Raw genomic sequence first — 23,892 nt, 5'->3', positions numbered from 1 at the left:
GTAGAGGTTTGAATCAGTTGTTTTAATAGAGCGTTTACGCCAATCATTTGTGACATAATCGCGATCAAATTGTATTACATACATCCATGTTATTTTTCCTCAATCAAGATTGTCATTATTCACACAAAAAGTAGTTCACATATCTAGTTCGCTGTTACGACAGCAGGTTCGCGTGGAATAATACCTGGCAAAATTACATGGAGAATAAATAACAATAGAATAGCAGAATCATCTTTGCAAAAAGTATCGGACTAGATAATATGCAACGCGGCGCGTCTTATGTTGACACGAAGTCATTGAAAGCAAACGAGTGAACTTGGCAACGTGGAAAAGCGATAGCACAAGAACTGTGCCAGTCTGCTGCCCACAACCGAGCAGAGAAACGGCGGGCCAAAATTCTTCAAAAATTCAGCCAACAGTACAACGTGCACTTACGTTGACGTTCACCTTCTTTTTGGAGCACGTTCAATCTGACTTTGCGTACATCGAAATAACATGAGTGATTTAAAAATAAACGGCCAATACTCGCGATGTTATTATCATGACACATAATTGTATCCGTATAGTATACATGATATATACGTATAATATCAAATACACTTGATAATATCAGACATTAATTTTCATTAGTGATTTTATCAATTTATTGTCTAACAATAAACTAGATATTAATCTTTGACAAATATCAATTTTTTTCTTTTTCGCGAAGCTAACTTGGATGTCGAGAAGTAAGACTAAGATATGGCTTGACGATGCATTTAATTTGTACAAATTTGCGCATTTGCAACATATTCGGCGGAACGTACAAACAACTGCAACAACATTGTTACATAAAACGTCTCGAATCCGTACATCGTATATGCATTACTGACGTATCGCGCGCGCGAATCGTATTATGAGCACGCACGAGCAACATTCGGAGATACGAGTGAGTAGCAAGTAGAGTTATAGGGTGGACGAAAATATCGAGCATGTACATTAGCTCTCGGCTATTCTAAATATAGCCGGTTATTGGATAAAAACCCGTGGAGTAACCGTCGCATTATGGACCGGCGATAACTTCGAGATACATAAAAACTGATATTTTTGGTAACGAAGAGATTGACGACGTGTCGGTAAAAACTTTCATCGGCAGCGAGCTTAATAGCGTAATGCTATTAAGGTGCGGATAATCGAGCAAGGTATAAAAATCTAGAATCATTTTTTTCAAAAGTTAGAAATACAGTAAATGTATTATTAAATCTATTGAATTTATTTGATTAATCGAAATAGGAAGACTTTATTTATTTTTTACTTTAAATAAAAATCGTGACAGAAATAGAAATAAAATATAGATAAACAGATAATTTATTAATTTACATATATAGGATAATTGATTGATTGCATCAACTGATTCTTGCACCGTAAACATATAATTATCGACAGTCATATTTAATGATATCAATCGGAGTTTTGATAAAGTAGTACTATAAATCGAATGAGTTTCTCATCAAGATCTCACGTGTGAATCCTTGCAGGGAATGAGGTGCGAAAATTTCTTTATTCTTATTGATCTTATCTATACGATCCATGTGCCATCAATTTATCATACATTCCGCGTCCGTTAGTCCGCGTATATACATATGAGCGGATTGTGTACGTAGAATGTAACACAAAAGAGATGAGGCGACCATTTATCTTGGCTCGCTCATGAAATTAAACCCTTCAAATGTCTTAATATATGATAATAATAACAAGGAGAAAGCTCTTATTATTTTCAAAACCACTAACACAAACAAAATCCGAGTTGTATTATCATGATCAGACTGAAAAAAGTTCGTGTGGAATTAAGGTTTTCCGCGGAAGTCGGATCCGCGTATTCGTTGGCTGTCCATTGCACAAAATAAAGAGAACGGAGAAGAGAAAAAAAGATTTAAATGCTCAAGAAATATTCGAATATTACAGTTTAATTAGTTTTATGTAGGATTGTCTTTCAAATTAAATTAAGTAAATGTTTTATTATGTATATTTTTCTCTCTTAATACCGCGACTTTAATCATCGGAGGAAAAATTTATTAATGTACATAACGGATTTGATATTTAATATATTAAACCATTATATTTTAATTATTTAGAATTATTTAGACGCAAGTCCTAGTCTGGGGAAATTCAGGCAACATTTATTGAAAATCGGAAAACATTAGTTGACTAAAAATTTTTATTGATTGTTGTAAATAAAGAAAAAATATAAGATTCTCCAAGTAAGATTCTCCTCGGAATGGATGACTTAAACACTTGCTTCGTGTCATACCAGGTATATTGTAACTTTAATCATCGATCCTTGCCATGAGAGTAATCATGCTAAAGCCCGCTGGACTGAAGACGCTGGCCTATATTTTTCGCAGCGCAAGCTTTCTCGTTGTCAACATGGTTAACCCTCGTCCACCTCCTCGTTCGCGCAGTCTTTGTCCGACTTGTGATCTCCTAAGCGCCGCACAATAGGCCTGTATCACTTATTCGCGGACCATTTTCTCCGACATAAAGGCGCAGAGGCTCGAGGCTGGTTCCAGGCGAGCGCTCGAAGGCCGGGATGCGAACGGAGGAACGGAGAGGAGGGGGATTGATGGCACCGGGATATCCCATCACGGACGCAAACACTCGCCCTGTCGAGATTGCGCGGCCGCGACTCATCTATTATTCACCTGGCTTCTAGCATCGCGTACGCGACCATCACCATCCGGTTCTGTCTTAATACTGAAAGCCATTTCCTTCTCTCTCTCTCTCTCTCTCTCTCTCTCTCTTACGTGACGGTCTAGAAACATCTTTTACACGTCAGCGAATATTTCTAATCGATATCTATTTTGGATTTTCTCTTTTATATTACAAAAAAATATAAATATAATAATTATTAATAATATAGAGAACATTTTTTTTTAAATATATTAAGTCAGTTCTTATATTGATTAAAATATATACATAGGCGGAAAGATTTTTGCCTTACTGGCTTCTACCTATTTATTTTAGTAGTTCCAAATATAGATTTTTTCATTTGTCTGGATAATACTTAATACTTGATTACTTATGTTACTATCATTAATAAAATATATTTTTTAATTCTCATAATGTTCGAAATAGAAAAATCATTAGAATTTTATTACGATCAGATTCACATATCTTTTGAAAATTAATATAAGTATTTCATTGAATTCAGAAATAACCTTCCTTTAGAATATTCTCGACTTTTCTGTTTGGTAACTCAATCGCTCACACTAACTCGTTTTTTTGTAAGAAACATATATTATAAACACTCTATCAAAACAAAATCAACCGTCAATAGAATAAACGCAACGCATTGGCATACACGACCGACTGATCGCCAATCAGTTGATTGAAAATCGTATCGCGCATGGCAACTTCGAAATTTGACACGTCAAACCTCATCGGCAGCCTATCATGCGCGGCGCCCTGAGGTCACCGCTAAATTTCAAATTTATTGGTCCACGTGGAAAAGAACCCCGAAATCGCGCTTAATAAAAGGGGGGTGAAAATCCACGTAGACTCACTAATCGCATTCATACTCTCAGCCTCACCGCTTTAGTTACTCTGCTAGAGAACCTTGGTAAAACCGCTTAATTCTTTTCGACGCCTCTCATTCATTTGTACACAGATTCTCTCATACTCATTTTATATTGGAATTTATGACTTCTTTAATAAACTTATTTCTACACAACGTTACGTGTGACTAAGACTTTATTCGCGTACACGTTTCCTCAACTGTTGCGGTACACCGCTGTCTCTCGCGAACACGTAATCTTTTTGTATATTTCTTATACTTATTTTACAATCGTACTTTTTAAACGCTTAAGAAAATATTATCTCAGAACGCCAAATATAAATATATTGCCTTCTCTATCTTTTTGATCGAACAAAATTAACCGTGATTCAAATGCATGTATTACAGCGGAGTCACAACATCCGTGGCAAATAACGTAGCACTTTCGTCCCCGGATGCCGGAAGGATAGCAAACACGGAGGCGCAAGTACAACAAGACGGCGTAGCGGCCCTTCATAGGGTCCTGTGCGCCGAGAGTTTTGCTGAGAAGGAACGCCGATTATCGGAGATGATCCTGCAGCTGCAATTAATCAGGGAGCAACTGCTACAACAGCAGGATCAGTCGAAGGTAAGCAAACCTCATGGTATATAAGAGACGTAATCGAATTATATTATAAATACCGGATTATTATAAGATTATACTGAGTGTCCCAAAAAAATTCACCGCACTACTTTTTTCTACGAATATTTTAAAAAAATATTAAGTTATTTTTAATAAAAATGTTGAAGTGTGCCAAGATATATCGAGTTAAAATTAAAATGAATATTTACAAATTTTCACGGATTAAGCTATGAGGACTTTAAAAAGTAATAAAGTTATATATTTCTACTTATTGCGGAATGTGATCAAAGTAGAAAGTAATGATCGAATGATAGAAGTTGTCGCAACGTACATTATGATACAATTGTGACAGGTGCGCCAATCAACGTATCTACGTTACATCACGTCATGCGAGATATCGTTTACGATTAATAAGGAAAAAAAATAGAACGCGTGCCGTACGCGGCTATAACGGTGACGAAATAGAGAACGATGGATCGAGCTGTGTCTCAATACAAATCGTTAGCTAGCGCATGTTGATTGACGAGGGAAAGTGCATCGATTACTGTGGAATCGTAATTACGCGGTTGAATCGCGGTCGTACAGGTATCACGAGCAACGGCAGAAAAATGAGAAACCCGAGTTTCCTCGAGACGCGATGCGATCGGTAAATGCCGTTACTACTTTAACGTTTTTTCCCGTTTAAAAAGATGCCACGCGCGATGAAGCGAAGTATGCGTGACCACCTCGCGACTTCTAGAGAATCATAGAATAATTCATAATGTTCGCTAATGCACGATGCTATGCCTTTCTCTACAAACAACTTAAAAATTTTACGTGCGTTTCTTCCCGCGTCATTGGAATGTCGGGCCGTATTCTTCCGCTTAAAAGCATCCCTGCGATGTTCCTGACAATAACGTCAAGACCTCCTTCTTTCTCTCTTTCTCTCTCCCTGCGATATTACCGTACTAATAGCGGCGAGTCCGTTACACCTTCGCGAGTAACAGTACACCTTTGATGCGTCTGCATCACGCTAGAATGCAATTCGCGATCGCGCCATCGGACACAAGCGTTGCGGCACAATGGGATCTCATTGAAATCGCTCCGGTCTGCGTATCGGATTCGATAACCGCATCGAGATTAGTATCGTCTTCGCGGCGATGACTCGATACTCTTCGCGCGATCTCAAAAAGCGTGGGTCATCGCGTGGCTGCGGCGAAACACAACAGCCGCAACCACGCCGCTGTCTCCGTCGCCGCTCCAAGGAATCGCGGGAGACCGGAGGAACCTGTCTGCCCGCAAAAATGCGAGCGCGTGCAGATAATGCCCAACGTGTATTACCGTTATTATGCCAGTCATTTACGTGTTGCGGAAAAGATGTTTCTTCCACGATGTCCCGCTAAATTCGCCCGCCAGCGAAATTCTACGAATGCATTCCTGTAAATATCCGTCATGTGCGCGCGGCAGGTAAAGAGGCCCACATACTTGTACATTAATATACGGATTCGGGAGCGGTAACAACATCCGTAGAGCGTAAACAACAGATATTCTTGCGATCTCGCAGGCGGCCCAACACACATGTCACGATTCATGAGGAAGACAGATCGATGACACGTGTATTATATTTATGTGTATACAAGAGAAATGAAGATGTACACAACAACAAAAGTTAAAAATGCATGGATTTTTTTTCCCGACAGACTGGCTATTATGTTGATATATGAATCAATAATTCTTTGGAATTTCTTCAAAATAAAAAAGTTAATGATACAATAATAAATTTCTTTTGTACTAGCAAATTATTCTACCAAAAGAATAAAGTAATTTTTGAATTAGAGATGAATCAATTACAAAAGTTAATAAATCTACTATATTCAACATTAAAATTCTTATTTTCATGAACTTTTTTGTGTAGTTATTATAAAATTTTCATGGTATAGTCACTAAAAAAAGTTAAATTCGATATAAAATAATATACAATTTTGAGATTAAATTATATTCTACAAGATAAATCTTTATTTTAACTTATACACAAATTTATTAACTTTGTATTTATTTATTAGTTTTTTTTATTTTAAAAGGCTAAAACTGCTTTGCACAATGTCAAAGATTCATGAATCTCAAAATATATTAGATTTATTAATTTTTGACGTAGTAATCCGTTCGGTTTTTCTTTAATAAAATTTGATAAAATTTAGTTCTCCTATAAAATATTTTTCTGGATTATTTTAAACATGCTTGGTCACAATATATTATACATTTAACACCATAATTTTTTTAAAAGAGCAAATCCTTGTAAAAGAGAAAATATTTATGAGAATCTAAAATGTATCAATATTCCATTTTTATAGAATCTACGCGATCAATAGTTGAAATTATTTAAATTATATTTGCTATAGCTAATATAGCTTATGTAAGAACATCGTTTAATGTTAGATAATTAAGCACGCAACAAAAAAAGAAAGGAAGATAACGGAATTGGAAATCATTACGATCATCTGCAATTACGCTAATAATTGAAATCCGCAATCGAGATGCACTTTAATGATATGAAAAAGGAAAGCTAAAGGAAGATCGAGAAAGAACTTTTATCCGCGTGAAAAACAATCAATCTGATAATGAAGTTTCCCTTTTCACATTTTCTTGTGATTGATATATTTTGATTATTATACAACAGATTAAATTAAAAATTTTTAATATCTGGAAAAGTTTTCCGAATGAATTTGCAATTTGTCTATTCATATAATAATCAACTAATATATCTAATTATACGATAATTTAAATATATTGATTATGTCGGGGTCGACCATCAAACGTAGATATATGTGTAAAAGATATTATTCGGATGAAAGATCGACTTGATCAATCTTAACAAGAATGTCTTAGACGAATCCATGGTGGAGAACATTCTTTCGTCCGCCATTTCATCGGCGCGGAGTGAAAATGCGTTTGTGTCGGCGGCGTTTGCGCGCCAGGCGCCTCGAGTTAGTCGACATTAAAGCGGAAGTGCATCGGAGGCACTGTGGACAAGCGTAAAGCGGAGGGAAGAGGGACAAGAGAGGTGGGAAGGAAAGAAGAGATGCGGGGGCGGCAGGGACGGGCAGGAGAAGCTTAGGAACGAGCGTGCGAGATAGAAGCGAAAAAGAGGGAGAGGTAGATAGACAAATAGAGTAAAAAGGCGATAGAAGAGAGATAGAGAGACCACGAGAAAACGTAGGAGGAAGGCGGTAGTCTCGATGTTCTCCTCCTCTTGGATCGTGGAGGGCGTATAGTAATGTTCGAGTTGGCAGACTCGGGGTCGAGTGGGGATCTCCCTCTCCCCCTCGCTCTCTCTTTCTCTCTCTTTCTCGTCCTCTCCTCCCGGTGTGTCTCTCCGTTACCTTTCCACCTGTTATGCGACGCCGTGTTACGTTGGCACAGGTGTGCGCGATCGCGTAGCCAGCGACAGAACCCACACGCTCTCTTCAGTCTCCTCAGGCTCTAGTCTCCCTCCTTGCCGCCTTTCTCTTCTACTTTTTTGTACTTTATGCGTGTTAGTCTTTTTCTCTCCCTCCCATATATACAGGGTGACCCATTTTAACTTAGGCAGCCAAATAACTCGAAAAATAAGCAAGATAGAGAAAAATGTTTTAGACAAAAGTTGTATGGTTTCGAGGGGGCCATAAGATGGTATCATTGGTTTGACCTTGAAGAGTCATTTGAAGGTCACGTGAAGTCACTTCAATTTTTTTAAATGGAACATCCTATATATTTTTGTACATTCTTGTAGCTCATCTCGAGAGCTTTCCAAAACACTATAATTAAGTACATTTTCGTTAAGTACTTTTTGAGTTATGAGGCTTGAAATAATTTCTTAATTTTACATAAACCGTAAAATATCTTGTAAAATATTCATTTTTCGATTACCTTACCTTAATAGTTTTATGTACAAAATAATGAGAGGAATCAATTGGTGTAAAGAAAACACATAGTTGTTTCGAAGAAAAAATATGTAATTTGCAATTAACAATTCCATATTTTTTCTTACAAACAACTATGTGTTTTCTTTACACCAATTGATTCCTCTCATTATTTTGTACATAAAAGTATTAAGGTAAGATAATCGAAAAATGAATATTTTACAAGATATTTTACGGTTTATGTAAAATTAAGAAATTATTTCAAGCATCATAACTCAAAAAGTACTTAACGGAAAGGTACTTAATTATAGTGTTTTGGAAAGCTCTCGAAATAAGCTACAAGAATGTACAAAAATATATAGGGTATTCCATTTAAAAAAATTGAAGTGACCTTCACGTGACCTTCAAATGACTCTTCAAGGTCAAACCAATGATACCATCTTATGGCCCCCTCGAAACCATACAACTTTTGTCTAAAACATTTTTCTCTATCTTGCTTATTTTTCGAGTTATTTGGCTGCCTAAGTTAAAATGGGTCACCCTGTATATATATATATATATATATATATATATATATATATATATATATATATATATATATACATATACATATATACATGTCTCCCTTTATTCGACGTATCTCGTTTTCTGGCGAACAAGGAGACCTATCGCGCGTGGGCGGCGAGGATCCCGTTCTCCTCTATCCTGAGGCACTTTCACAGTCCTACCTGTGCGTCCGGTTGCACCTGCAACGGCAGCAGGGATATACTGTCACGCCCAGTAGTTTGATCGTAGTCGACCTGCTGCACCGCGAACTTTCTCCCTTCGGACGCATTCTCTTACGTCGAAGAAGGTAGTTTGGATTGCGCTTTCGCGTAATTCACGTGTGTCGGCATTTTGCTACTTATCGGCAAAATACATTTTCTTTAAACGAGCGATAATGAACGATAAATGATGCATATATCTGTATATAAGAGCCACTCGCGAATGAAAACAATAGTTTTTATTTCACCTGGTTAAAAATATTTGTGAGTAGCAGTCTCTTTTTGAGAACGAAATTTATCCTTCTGCGGGTGTACGCAGAAAGCAAATTATCTCCTCTGGCGTATATTTCTCTGAAATAAATTTTCGTTTCTCATAAATTATCAACCTGCCAAACACGCGACGCAGCTGCGCGTAAAATTAGTACATTAATATATTTTACTGTACTACCTTTATATGTTTTAATCAGAATTATGTGGTTGGCGTGTACTATCAATGAAATATTCACATTAAATTCGTGCGAAAATCTTTGTGATTTGAAAAAAAAAAAACGTTTCTGCAAATTTTATTCCTCGATCTAAACAGTTTGTTTATCAAAAGTGATTTGTCTTTTTCGAAAACGACCACATTTAATTTTGAATTCTCTTACGCAGAAATTTGTGCATTTTTATATGATAAGAGCGTATTTAGCGAATTAATTATGTGTATACTTGATAACAAAGTATGCTTTAAAAATAATTCAAGGAGGATCAGTGACGGTAACATATAATAAGCGTGTCGATAAAAAAGTGCGCGAATGTGCATAGCTTGGGATGATTAATGATATAATTGTATTCGGAACATATTCTCGTGTTATATATATATATATCTCATTATAGAAAGATATATAATTATGTAAATGTTTATGGACTTGTAATTATTATCTGCCAACGATTCCAGATCGTGACATAAAGCAACATGTTTGTTAAATTCATTCAACCCGAGACTCGACCGATCGAACAATCTATTGAGGAAAATATTATATAAATGTGTAATTGAACAAAGTCCACCGATAAATGGGCGTTTTTTTTTTAATCGCGATATAATTTTAGAGAAAACCATATGTAGTGATATACAGTAACGTGTATTGTAAAGATATTCATGTATATATTCATGTATATTTATATATACACACCCACGCATATTTCAATTAACAACAATATCGTTATTACGCGCGACAACATGGTCTACAAAGGCGGGGCAAAGCTATACGCGCAGGAGTATCTCGTTTCGCGCATCAAGAGCGACGGGGGTGACGGGGAAGAACGTGCGTGCGCTGCAGTGTTCCGCGCGTGCATGTGTACGTCCATATCCGTTTGTCCATTTGCGTATCGGCCGGCGCTTTATGGGAATTAGCAGTGCATTGTGGACCGTCGGTGGGCGGGCTGTGTGTGCACCGGTGCACGAGACGCAACCGCAGGCACGACCACCCCCGCGATTCGGCGGGGAGGATTGCAGCGGAATAGCCGAAGGGGATGGCGAGAGATAAAGAGAGGTAGGCGGGAGACACAACGATTATGGATAGTAGGAATAAGAGGGAATTGCCATGATCCGGGGGGGGAGGAGAGGAGGTATTGGGGGATGATTCTTTGTGTGTCTCTCTTTCTCTCGCTTTCTCTCTCTCTCTTTTCCCTTTCTCTTTGCGTACCACTGTTTGTCAATACGCGAGCGATATGATCACCAAGTATAATCACCGGCGGACCCGAGAGAGCGCCGGGCTTTCTGTCAATAGAATGTTACTTTGTGTGACCTCCCGCGCGCCATCGACCTCCGCACCCCTGCTTCTCTTCCTTCTCTACCCTTGTCGTCGCCCCCTTCCCGCGCATCTCACCGCTTATATATTGTATCAAACGCATCCGAGCGTCCGCCCTCTGAAACACATCGCATCGCCGCTCGTAAAATCCGTATCGACCACGGTAATGTGTGTATGCGTATTCACATGTCAAACACATACATATACGGAGATGCATAGACATGCACGAAAGCCTGTGGAAAATGCGTGGACCGTACCGACGAACAAAAGTGTGTCCTCCGTTCTGCATATTTGCGTAACGTGTGTTTTTGTTGCCGTTATATGCATGCACCCCCGACTCCATTTGTTTGTTTTTTTTGCTCGCGAATCTACCTCTTGCGCGAGCGGCTACAAAGAGAATCGCACGATAGTATCGCGACTATTACGATCGGGATATGCATATTACGGCTATGTATGGAAAAACGAGAAAATCAATATAAAATTATTACTTGTGCGCTTATCCGATAATTACGATATAAACCATCTTACTACACCTAATTAGCGATTATTGCTGGTAACGGAGTGTTTGATCTTTAAAAGTCACATACGTATATGGATCATTTTGGTGAATATTCCGAAGGCTTTAATCAATAAAAAATATACTTAAAATTTATATTTAAAATTTATTTATTTTTTAACTTTTATTAATTGCACACCATGTTGTGATCATTTTCTACAGATATCAAGGAAAGTATATAAATTTTTTTCAAGCATTTTGAAATAATTAAAACCGCGACAAGATATTATGATTCATATGTGACGAAGAACGCAGCAAAAAATGTGTGACAAGAGTCTGATTATTTTGCATATCATTAGATACTTTGTTACATGTTTTATTAATGACAAATAATTCGTTTGGATTCTTGAAAAATTAATGAAACACGTCACGATGCTATGACGACAATCACACGTAAATCGCAAAAAAACCCACTTGATTTGTATTACAAAGTAGAAAATAATTTTGCAGACGTGAAACAAGAAAAATTCCGTGTTTAAAAGACATTACTTTTATAATATTTTTATAGAAAATATGAGAGAGAAGAAGAGAGAGGGAGAGAAAGGACTGTTTGATTACTATTTTTTTATCAATTTATTGTATATTTAGCAGATTACCGTCGTTATCTCATCATTAATGACGCTTACAATGTATCCTTCGCTAACGAAGCTTCCGCAAAGTGCGCATTATCACCATGTCGCATCGTCGATTTTTGCAGAGCGCGATTCGGTCTACCGTTAAACAGGCTAAATGAGCGCGGTCGCGTTTCCGCTTTTGCCCCTCCGTTCGCTTTTTGAGCGAGAGACGCCGACTTACGCGAGCATCCGCGCGCGAATACCTATCTTCCTTCCGTTCAGTTCACCCCCGCCTGATTCTTTCGCGCGGGAGGGAGGGGAGGCCGTGCCGCCGCATCGGTCTGGTCGGTGTATCTTTTCGAGCGATCAAAGAATTACCGCACTCGAGTGGCAGGCCGACGGTGTTTGCCGTTTGATCATCGGGCAACGACGCGTAACTTTGCCCGCCCGTGTTACTTGACGTAGTGCTGCGCCTCGAGACTGGCTTCGGTTGAGCACCACGAGACAAACTTGCAAGCATTCTTCCTATTCTGAAACAGACAAAATAAATTTATTGTATTCATCTAGAGAAATTCACTCGAAACAAGCAAAAATGTACAGCAAATTATCTCTGTACAAAATTTATTATACAAATTAAAATTCTTTCGCGAAATTATAGATGCAAAAAATAGTGTTAAAAAGAAAAAAAAATATATATATATATACACTCAATAAAATACTACTTTTTAATTATGAGATTAACGATAAATTTTAACTGCTAAACTAATTGCAATTAATTGTTTTTTTTTTCAATTTTAATAAATATCTAAATATATTTATAAACAGTTCTATAGTTTACTATAAATTTATTTATCACTAAAATAAGTGTCAAAGTTATTAAATATGATGTTGGAATAGGAATTTTGCATTTTATAATGGCAGACTTTTTTATTGTTTCCCAATAAAATTCAGACACTATGATATGTTAATTATTTACGTATTTTTCATGTGTATTCTTTTCTTTCTACTTTTGTTTCTTCTGTTTCTTCTTTTTTCTTGTACCACTCTTTACTTTCTAACAGTCTTTTTCTGTCACCTCCTCTGATACATTTAATATCTCTTTCGGAGACTATATCCTCTTTGTCATATCGTGCTAATGCATATAATTACATCTAATCGCATTAAATTTGGTCGATGGTATTTCTTCAAATCTCTTCCGGTTACTCTTCCGGTTATCCCGATTTTTTTGTAGTAGCTCTAGCCTTTTTCTTTTTTTCTGTATTTTTTCTATATTTCTTAATCCTCGGCGATATTATATTAAATGCTACTCAAATTGTTTTCCAGGATGATAAAGCATTCACAAAAAAATTAAATTATTAAAATTTATAAACTGTACTTTTGGAAAATTACATAAAACTATCGATCTATATTTCGGTCTTGAAAAAATGCAATGTTGAAGGATTTACGCATAACTGGGAGAATACGCGAATGAATATGATATCCAGGTTGAATCCAGGAATATGCGGCTAACGTAAAAATTGAAAATGCCGATGCTGCAATAATTGAAGGTTTCAATCGAGTTTTATTGGCGCCAAAAGCGCGCATTCGGTATCGGATAAAATTGAATTACAGCTTGATAGAAAAAAAAAGAACGACACTCTTGTAACCCGATCGCTACGTTCTAGGTATCGAAAGCTGATCGGGACCATCGGCGTAAAACGCGTTCAATCAGCTCCGTACACGTGCATTCGAATACTCGGCATATCGGAAGTAATACTGCACTCCAAAAATCGACGATACGATTACGCGCCCGTATACCGTACATGTTTTCGTATTTTTTAACCATAAATGCAGCGACCCGATCCGTTATTCAACGTTCGATTGAATGACCGTAACAAGGTGTAATCTCGTTTTACTTTTCAATACGTTGCTGCATATGGTATCTCTTTCGCATACATATAACAGTCTAGATGCGATCAATGTTATTATCAATATAAATGTCAGATATATGTCAGTATTCTCCGGTGATATCGATTAACACACTGCTTTTCCCTTAGTTATAATCGTCACCGTCACATCGGTAGCCATTTGGCATCTTTGTTGGAGTTGTACTAATCCATAAGGATTATAATTAAATATTAAAGTTCTGTAATTAATATAAAAATAATATGTCGCTAAATATAAATATAATGATAATAATTAATTTTGACTAGAGGAAAATTGAAAATACGAAATGGCAGCCTATCTTTAGCTGTGTCTAGATGTCTCTTTTTCTTCGATATGCTTCGTCGTTTAATATAAATATCATTGGCATGCCATATTTAGTACAATTATATTTTTATATGATTCTCTCTTATGATTCTTAAATCACGGCGATTTTTTAATAGCGATGTCCATTTTCTGAGTTTAGAAAATTTTAGTATTTCAAGCATGTGATGCATCGCGATCGTTTGTCACGTGTATTTGTGATATTAATACAACAGACTCTTCTTTTCGCTTTTGTTTCATAAAACTGAAAATTTATCAAATGCAAAATAATCCACAAGACAATCCGTAAAATCGTAACTATTAATTTTTTCAATTTCCAATATATTCTTCATTTTCTGTTCTTCTATTAAAAGCGACATCCACGGCATCTTTAACGGGACGGTTAAACGCGAGCGAGCAAACATTTAAATTACGTGAGTTATTATTAAGTACGCATGCTAAAAGTCGTTTTTCTCTTGCACGTTCCTTGGGAATTGCTTATATCCTTTTGATATTCCGTTGAGTACTCCTAATCAGGTGACGGCTGTTATATTAATTACGAAATAATTATATTGCCGGACGGCTTTAAAGCTGCACCTTGTGTGAAATGTAAGAAACAGCGGACTAATGCATTCAAACAGTTCGTCTGGACCACTCGACTATAACATTACGCGAACCCTCTTACGTGATATTTTTCTTCTTGGCCGTTGCTGTGCCAGCTCCTCAACCTCTGATTTTCCAGCGACAGAGAAGAGAAAGATCTCTCGTAATTATTTTTCTCATTAATGCGCCCCATTGTTCACGCGCGTAGCAGCGGTATCGGTAACTACCACCGCGTCTTAATTAAATCCCCACGCGTGAAACGAAGCGTTAATCTAAAGGCGAAATTTCGTGGACGCTTCGTGGTTAATGAGCGCGGCGAGATCAATATAATCATTACGGATAATAATGTCTATCTGTTCAAAAAGAATTGTCGTATAACGTACTATTATCAAAATTATGAATATGAAGTAAGAATTTTTTTCTGGAGTAACAGTTTTATGATTCTCTTCGCGATACCATAATTTCGTAATAAGAACAGAAATTTACATTTTACTAATAATAGGCGAATATAAAAAGTTCTCTCGCTCGATATGTAATCCTATTAGAGAGAGTAATAAAATGCATATCGTCATAAGCGGGTATGATAATAAATGAGTAATTATCTACGCCGGTTCCTGCTTTTAGATTGTATAAAATCTTCGCGTTGAAAGAGAATGTACCGGAAATATCGGTGGATGATTCGAACGAATCGTCGCGCCTCCGCAGCCTCCGTCATCCTTATCTAAAGGCGGCCCCCACATTGGCGACACGGATTGTTAACTGAATCCGGGAGCCGGCATTGTTCGAGGGTACCGAGCGCGTAACAGTGGCCCATTGTATTCTCTCGGACACATCCGTCGGTTTTTCTTTCTCTCTGTCTCCGATAGTTTTTTCTCTCATTTCACGATCCGTCACCGTCGCGACTGATTGTCTCTCTCTCTCGAGTCTTCACCGCAACTTCGTAGCTCGCGCGTATTGTTGTCGCGGCTGCAATTGTCGGGCGACGCAATCTCCTTGTGAAAAGCTTTACCATCGCCTATTTCAGTTCGCTTCCCGTTGTTCACGCGTGTGCTTATCAATACTATCGGTCTCCTTCGCGAGTGAGCAGACGCGCTTTTAAGGCTCAAGCTCGCCTGAGGTCGTGATGAGCGGATATAACGCGCGTTTCGGCTTCGCGGTGCCGAGAATAGTTCAAAGTAAATACCGTGCTGAGAGAGAGTAGTGCCTTCTAATCTTTTTTCACGGGCGATATTCCGATTGCATTATGACCTAGCTTCGAACAGACGCTTCTCGAGGGGGATATTCTACGCTGATGTAATGCCTGGGGATTGTCATTGATGGTAAGCGTTAGTATTTGGCTAATCGGTTTGTCTCGCGAATGTCATCACGCTGTCAATTACGTAAACCGAATAAAGTACCAGAGAATTTTTCGACAATGAGGCATCGCGAAATTTGGTAAAGAAGTAAACGATTTTTTATATATTAAAAAATTTATACAAAAATATATATACATATATTCTCAATTTTTATCGATTTATCATTTTCTGCCTAGAATTTAAATCAATTTTCGAATTATTATTCTCTAGTAATCCAGGATCTACTTTATTACTTTTAAAATATTATTTTAATCGTTGTGAATTTTAATCGTCGTTCATCTTCACTTACGATGTATTTAAATTTCATTATCGTTATTATTATGTTTATTATCATATCTTCGATATTTACTTTTTAAATGCAAAGTTTACTTGTTGATCTGAACGGGAAGCAAGCAACAATTAGAAGCATAATTTAAACGCATTCGCTGAGATACTTCAGGAACAGAGTAATTGAGCGCGCGACAATAAGTGGGGATTTCGGCCGCAATATTTGAATCTAGATATATCTCGCAGCGATTGCGAGGACTACAGAATGAAGTGGAAGTAGGTACCCGGCGAGCATTGAGAGTGCGGGTTATACTTGTAACTTGGACGGCGACCCCGTGAGAAGGAGAGAGAGAGAAAGAGGAGGAGAGTGAGCGAGGAGAGCAGCCGCGGGCGCTGCAGAGTAGTAAGAATTCTGCCGCGCGCGGATGTGAATGAGCCCCGCAGCTGCCACATTCCTGTGTGCCATCACCGCGGTTTCCTTCCATTTTCTTTACCCTCCTCTCTGAATATTCCGCTTAGGTCTCGCAAAGGAGAGTCTAGATTGTGAATTGCGCTCAAATCTCAAGTTTGCCCGAATCCCACTCGGTCGTACGACATAATTTTCATGGCAATTCTGAATGAGCGAAAATCTTATCGTATCTTAAATGATCAGAGTTGCACATGTATGCATTATACTATCGCAAGAGCGATATTTGGCTGTATCGAATATAGAAAACTCGATATAGCTTGTATTGTTGAAATTAGGATATATGTTAATTATATTAAATAATACAAAATATGTATATTATAAAAATGGGATATATCACTGAAATTTATGTTTCCTGATTTATAGTCTTTTATCTTACTTAATTATTTTTAATAATACACGTCTAACAATACGGATGAACTGCATGAGATGTGAAAAGATCAATGACCGTACATTAATTAAATGCTCTATATACAGAATGTTATTTGTGCAACGGCTGTGCGCCAACTCAATTATTCTAATTTCCAATCGGAAGCTTATTTCTAGTCGATCTTACCGATGTAAATTAATTTTAATCGCAATTAGCTTGCTTTTCGTCTCTTTTCGGTTCTAAAAAGATGGAAAATATCAAATTAAAATTAAAAATAAGGCGAACTCTTAAATGAAAAAGATAAGAATTATATAACGCTTTATATTTAATCAATGTATCTGCAAAATAGAAGAATATACTTTTTAGCAATTGATATTATCGTACCTTGTTATTGTGTATGCGAATATTATCCATAATTTAATTAGTTTATATTTTTGTGAAACAAGATTAATGTGGTAGGTTTTCGATATCTGTGCGTATTTCTGATGTGTCGCGCGCCTCTTGTGTGTCGTCCGAATCTTTATTTCGGTTCTCACGTTTCGGCGCATGCATGGGAACGCGAGATGCAGCGAGAGTGCAGCGTAAGAGCGCCGGGATAAATATTGCACACTTCTGTGGAACGCGCACCGCGCCGTGAAGGTACCGATATCAGCTTACGGTACGTACGTACACGCACTGCGTAAACGAGCCGTTTCGGGGCACGCGAGCGTGCAACTTATTCGTTCTCTGATATAAATTCAGGTTGTCTCGCTTTATTATCGCACTAAACGGGCCTAAAACATACATTGCACGTCGTATTACGTTACATTAAAGATTGCGCATATAATTAAACCGTCGTAACTATTTATTTAAAGATATTAAAAACATGCGACATAAATGTGAATATAAAATTTTCCTACGTACTTACGCGTTTCCATATCTCTATTTGTTTCATACAGATGATGATCGAATAATTTATCGGTTCAAATATATCTTGTTTGCTGCAATTCTTGATTGTCATTCCTGCAGATTAATGATTTTTTAATGGAGGATGAATTAATAAACGATTTAATTTGCCTCGTAATAAGTCTTCGTGACACATAACATCTTTATACGTCACGAGTGTGCTGAATAAAAAATAATTAAACATTATAATTTTTTTAAATACATTTTATCTATTTTTTATCTAGTACACTTGTAACAATTAAATCCTTGTTGCGCAACACGGCTGTAATTAGATACAAAAACGTATATAACTCGTAACATAAGATTCACTGCACATCAGCATATGTGCTTCTTGTATGTACATCTACGTAAAATTATTCCGCTAAAATTATATTCAACAGTATTCATCAATGTGGCACATAATTCTTCCTCCGCAACAAAGAAGTTGCGAAGAATTTCAGTTTCCTTTAGCTCGGAACAGCCCGAGCTAAAGAACGTCCCCACGATTTTATTAATTGCCATAGAATAACTTGATTCCACATCGTGCATTTTGTAATTTTATGTGCATGTCATCTTGGATTCCAAGAACAGTTTTTTATCTTTCATCTGCGAATTTCTCAACATATAATACATATAACAAACAAGAGAAAATAGTATATGATAGATATCAGGTTACATATTATCATGGGGTAAAAAATCTAATTAATTCGTATTAAAATTGTGCAAGATTTATTTCCAGGAAGAGATATCCATTGACAAAAATACTGTTTTATTTAAAGTTTCTGAAAATTCTTTCCTTTTTTCTCTTTCAGTAATATTTAATTTGTGCAAATTGCACGAGTTAATTATTATATTTTTTCGCAAAAAATATACTTAAGATTGTAAATTATTGACCAACTTTTTTTAATTTATTCTTTTTTTTTTAACACAATTATGAATTTTATCAGAATTTAAGTTGTTATGAGCATTCCTCTTTGACAATAAAAATTTTGCACAATCGTATTCACTCGCAATCAGCGGCTAACGCAATGAATTAGAATCGCGGTTGCATCGTTCAAACAAGAGAGGAGAGATGAGGGGCCGCACCGTGGCACGTGCATCGCGCGCATTATTCTCGTTTCTCGAGTGGTCGGGTCTCGGGCCTCTCTGCAAAATGAGCGCAGAAGAAAAAAGCGGATCGGAATGAACGGGAGGATATGTACGACCGGCGCGTGCAAGACTGAGACCGCAAGAAGAAAACGAGATCTTTTGTTATGTGTATGTGTGTCTCATAATACATATAAAATTAATTAAAGTCGACGGAGATGCGAAGGAAATAACTTATTGTACTTATCCCGACTTGGAGAGCATGACGATTTTATGTGGGGTAAGGTAGAGAGATATATGTATTGTGGTATTGCTATTGCAGTAAAGCTTGTCGAGCTTTCATTTTACCTGCGTTTTATTTTCTTTTTTTTCCGTTACATTATTTTATTTCTTATTGGGATCATCAATCAGTGAAAGAGTGAATTGCGATCGGGCCGGTGTCCAGCTTGACTTGTTAAAAATTAATGATGAATTAATACATACGAACATATGCTTACATTCTTTCATGTTACCGCAGGCAGGATGATTTTAGCCGACGATCGATTATGCGACTTAAAGATTTGTGAGAAAATTAATGCGCTATGTTTGACATATGAACGTGACGAAAACGATATTCTTTCATCTCGCGAGCTAGAAACGTTCACACCGCCGCAGTATAAACCAATCGAGGTGTCGAAATGGTACGATGACAGTGTGTCGCGGTTGTCGACTGCCATGCACTACAGATAGAGGGGTCGCCAAGGGATCTCCTCTCGAGAGGGGTGATCGTTGATGGGAACGCCGACAACCGCGATAGAGACAAAGAGAAGAACACGTCAGACGGATAGACTGTGTACCCGTGAAACGAAAGAGGAGGACGTGAGAGGAACATATCTGTCTCTGTCGCTGAAAGAGAGAATCGAGCCGAAGGAAGCGACGCGAGAAAAGAAGATACGTCGGCAGGAAAGTAAGAGGGAACCGAAGGAGACAGCGGCGCGATTGCCCTCTTGCTTGCTTCAAAGTTGACGGGGGTTGCTTCGGACGCATCCCGACGTTCCCCCGGGGTCCCCGGGGATAGTCGCACACCACCTCAACTTACCACACACGATCCTCGCGGAAAGAACTCCCGGCGGGCGTAAGAAGCTGAGGACAATAATCCTGCTGACAGCCGGCTCATCGTCGCAGCTTATTTCGATCCCACGGTGGGCGCTGAGCCGCTAAGAGAAGAGCTGTCCGCGTCTCGATGGTGTACGCTGTCATACATGTAATATCAAGGTTTAATGCCATTAACGCACATTCGCGTATCGACGAATCGAAGACTCGTAAATCGGCTGAAACGCTAAGAAGAATACACCGAAGCTTTTTTGTTATCTCTCTAGCTGTGCGGGAAGATTATTTGCTTGACGCGGAATAAATCTGCAATAATAGCATCTTATTTTGATCAAAGAAAAGTACCAGATGATCGCAACTATATAATTATTAGTAATATAGTTATTGCAATATATGCACAGAGGTCAAGAGATATTTAACGTAGTTGTGAGCAAAGAGATAAAGATATCTTCTTGGGAAAAAAAGAATGGTCATATACAAAAATAAAATTGCTTACGCGAAAGTTTAAGATCTTTCAAGTTTAATAAATGCAAAGTTGTGTTCGATATTTATATGTATGTATTTGCATTCATGGCAAAAATTATTTCATTTTGTGCGCTGTAAGCGCGCTGCAAGAGATTTATATTTATATTTAAAAAGCCGACAAAAAACTTTAATCTCTTCTTTCTCGCTCCCTGGAGGTCTTATGCGGTGGGAGGGGGGGAGGACACCCAACGTTTCGATAACGGGACATTCATATGGCTGCGGGCTATATGTGTTAATGGCGAGAAATTCACCGTGTTTACGACCGATGCATCGTCACATGCATCGCGGTCGAATATTGTGCACGAAGAACTTTCATCGTCAACATTCCCATTGAGAAAAGAAGCAAATTTATGTATATGTGACATGAAGATATCATTTTTACTTATCAAGAAGATTAAACTATCTGACGGTATGTGTATTTTCTAATTGATCATTTATAGATGCAACTATCTTAATCTCTCTCTTTTGGATTCGCACGAATATGATCAATGTTGCGTTAGATATGTAAGTTATTATGGATGTAGAAGAGAGGAAGGTGCATCGTAAAAGATGGAGAAAGACCTGTCGTCGAGCATCGAGTGAAGGTTACTGTGCAATTTAGGGTGATGAAATGTGCTTGCTTATAGAGCATTTCCGAAGCCGTTAATGTCGCACCGCATATGAACTGCTAATGATTTCATATGCACTGGTTGTCTTACGTTTACGAACTTGTTAAAATGCGTGAAGATTCCGATATGTTTAATTAGCATATAGATCGCAACTGATAATCGTCAACACTAATCGCTGAGAGAAAAAATAAATTTATGTATATATGTGACGTGAAGATATTATTTGTAAGTCAAGAAGGTTAAACCGTCTGACAGTGTATATTTCCCCTAATTGATCGTCTATCAATGCAACTATCTGAATCTCTTTCTCAGAAGGAGAATTGTTGAACAATGATCTAACTATTGATCAATGAGAAACTAATGGCAGCGTGTTTATATGAAACTTACGACTAGTAGAAGTCTTACATAGTTAGGCATTATCACAATTGCTCGCGGAAGCGATGATGCGAGTTGGCTGGTAAAAGGAACAAAGTCGTCTTTGTGATGTAGGAACAGGATCGAGACGTACACACAGAAAATGTTGGTCGATAGCGGGCCGTTCATTCGAATAATGTCGGCGAACGATATCGGTTGGGTATACGAGTGAAAGAAATTATTAATATTAGCGCTTTTGCGAGAAACCGACTCCGATGATCGGCCGATTTGTTTATCCGCCGACGTGGAATATCAAAAGGATTAGAGGCGGCGAACAGATAATAAACATCGGCCAATAAAGATAGCCGAAAATAACGTGCTGTGCAACGCGTCTGTGTCTCTACACGAGTCCACCCGGACCGGTCTGATCTATGATTATGGATTCCGCGAGGTCGATACGGCAAACTTGTGTCTTTTGACGATCGCGCGAAATGTCTGCTCTGCCTTCTGCAGTTCCAGGTAGAAAAATCATATAAATCGTATATGATTTTGCCCGATACATGCCGTTGAGACGCACAATATATTATTGTTTTGAATTTCCTTGTGTCGAGTCCTCAACCGCTATAGCTATATCTAAAATAAGAAAAATACTAGAAGAGCAAATTTTGTGAAAATAAATTATATATTTCTTCTATGACAAGCAATCTATCTGCTACGCGAAAATTAAAATTTATTTAATAATTGATTTAGTTTTTAATAGTTTGGCAAAGCAATAATTCAAGGTAGAATTATATATATTTTGAATAAGACAGTACATATAATAATATGTTTTACATGATCTACATTTTAATATCTTTCGTACATATAATTTGATTTGATGTACATAATCTAGCTAATTGTATAATATATAAAAAAACAATGATTTTTACTTTAACTTAGATTACATATATAATGATAGTTTACATGCAGATGATTTTGTCCTTGTTTATTCATTACAAATACTTAAAGCGAAAGAGGAAACTTATCATGATACACGTGGCATAATGAAATTTAATTACGAGGATATAAATAACGTACTTCAAGATCTATCAGATTACTACATTGCGAAAGAAAAGATGATAATCCCGCGTGGATTAATATATACAGTGTTCCACGAAGAAAAATTCATATTTTAACAATAGATGATAATAATTTCTCTATGAGTTTTAATTTAATAAGAATAGTTATACAGGGTGACCCATTTTAACTTAGGCAGCCAAATAACTCGAAAAATAAGCAAGATAGAGAAAAATGTTTTAGACAAAAGTTGTATGGTTTCGAGGGGGCCATAAGATGGTATCATTGGTTTGACCTTGAAGAGTCATTTGAAGGTCACGTGAAGGTCACTTCAATTTTTTTAAATGGAACATCCTATATATTTTTGTACATTCTTGTAGCTCATCTCGAGAGCTTTCCAAAACACTATAATTAAGTACATTTTCGTTAAGTACTTTTTGAGTTATGAGGCTTGAAATAATTTCTTAATTTTACATAAACCGTAAAATATCTTGTAAAATATTCATTTTTCGATTACCTTACCTTAATAGTTTTATGTACAAAATAATGAGAGGAATCAATTGGTGTAAAGAAAACACATAGTTGTTTCGAAGAAAAAATATGTAATTTGCAATTAACAATTCCATATTTTTTCTTAAAAACAACTATGTGTTTTCTTTACACCAATTGATTCCTCTCATTATTTTGTACATAAAAGTATTAAGGTAAGATAATCGAAAAATGAATATTTTACAAGATATTTTACGGTTTATGTAAAATTAAGAAATTATTTCAAGCATCATAACTCAAAAAGTACTTAACGGAAAGGTACTTAATTATAGTGTTTTGGAAAGCTCTCGAAATAAGCTACAAGAATGTACAAAAATATATAGGGTATTCCATTTAAAAAAATTGAAGTGACCTTCACGTGACCTTCAAATGACTCTTCAAGGTCAAACCAATGATACCATCTTATGGCCCCCTCGAAACCATACAACTTTTGTCTAAAACATTTTTCTCTATCTTGCTTATTTTTCGAGTTATTTGGCTGCCTAAGTTAAAATGGGTCACCCTGTATATAAGCTTATTGAGATGTGGATTATTGATAAATATTTATTTCAATTGGAAAAAAATTCGCTTTACATGTCGTAAAATCTATCATAAAATTAATGTGAAGATTTGTAGGATATCTTGTATATAGAAAATCTAAGACACATACAAAATGATGCTTATCCCATCTTATCTGCACGATCTATGCCGATCCGATCCTTGCATTATATAGCGTCGT

General features: G+C 37.0%; 1 protein-coding gene across 5 annotated transcripts in view; it reads left to right on the top strand.

Moving 5' to 3' along the window:
- Sox102f (transcription factor Sox102F) overlaps window positions 1-23,892 on the top strand; it is a 158,745-nt gene that overhangs the window by 123,434 nt on the left and 11,419 nt on the right. For all 5 annotated transcript variants that reach the window (XM_083098862.1, XM_083098861.1, XM_083098860.1 and 2 more), the window contains one exon: window positions 3,941-4,160. In XM_083098862.1, the coding sequence (XP_082954988.1) occupies window positions 3,941-4,160 (220 nt within the window). The remainder of the gene's footprint in view (window positions 1-3,940; window positions 4,161-23,892) is intronic.

Source organism: Camponotus vicinus, unplaced genomic scaffold (genome assembly GCF_025532165.1).
Source record: "Camponotus vicinus isolate PSW18456_S1 unplaced genomic scaffold, iyCamVici1.0 SCAF_4, whole genome shotgun sequence".
NCBI classification, from domain to species: Eukaryota; Metazoa; Arthropoda; class Insecta; order Hymenoptera; family Formicidae; genus Camponotus; species Camponotus vicinus.
The sequence above is the reverse complement of the archived record's forward strand: the minus strand, read 5'-3'. Positions and strand labels throughout refer to the sequence as shown.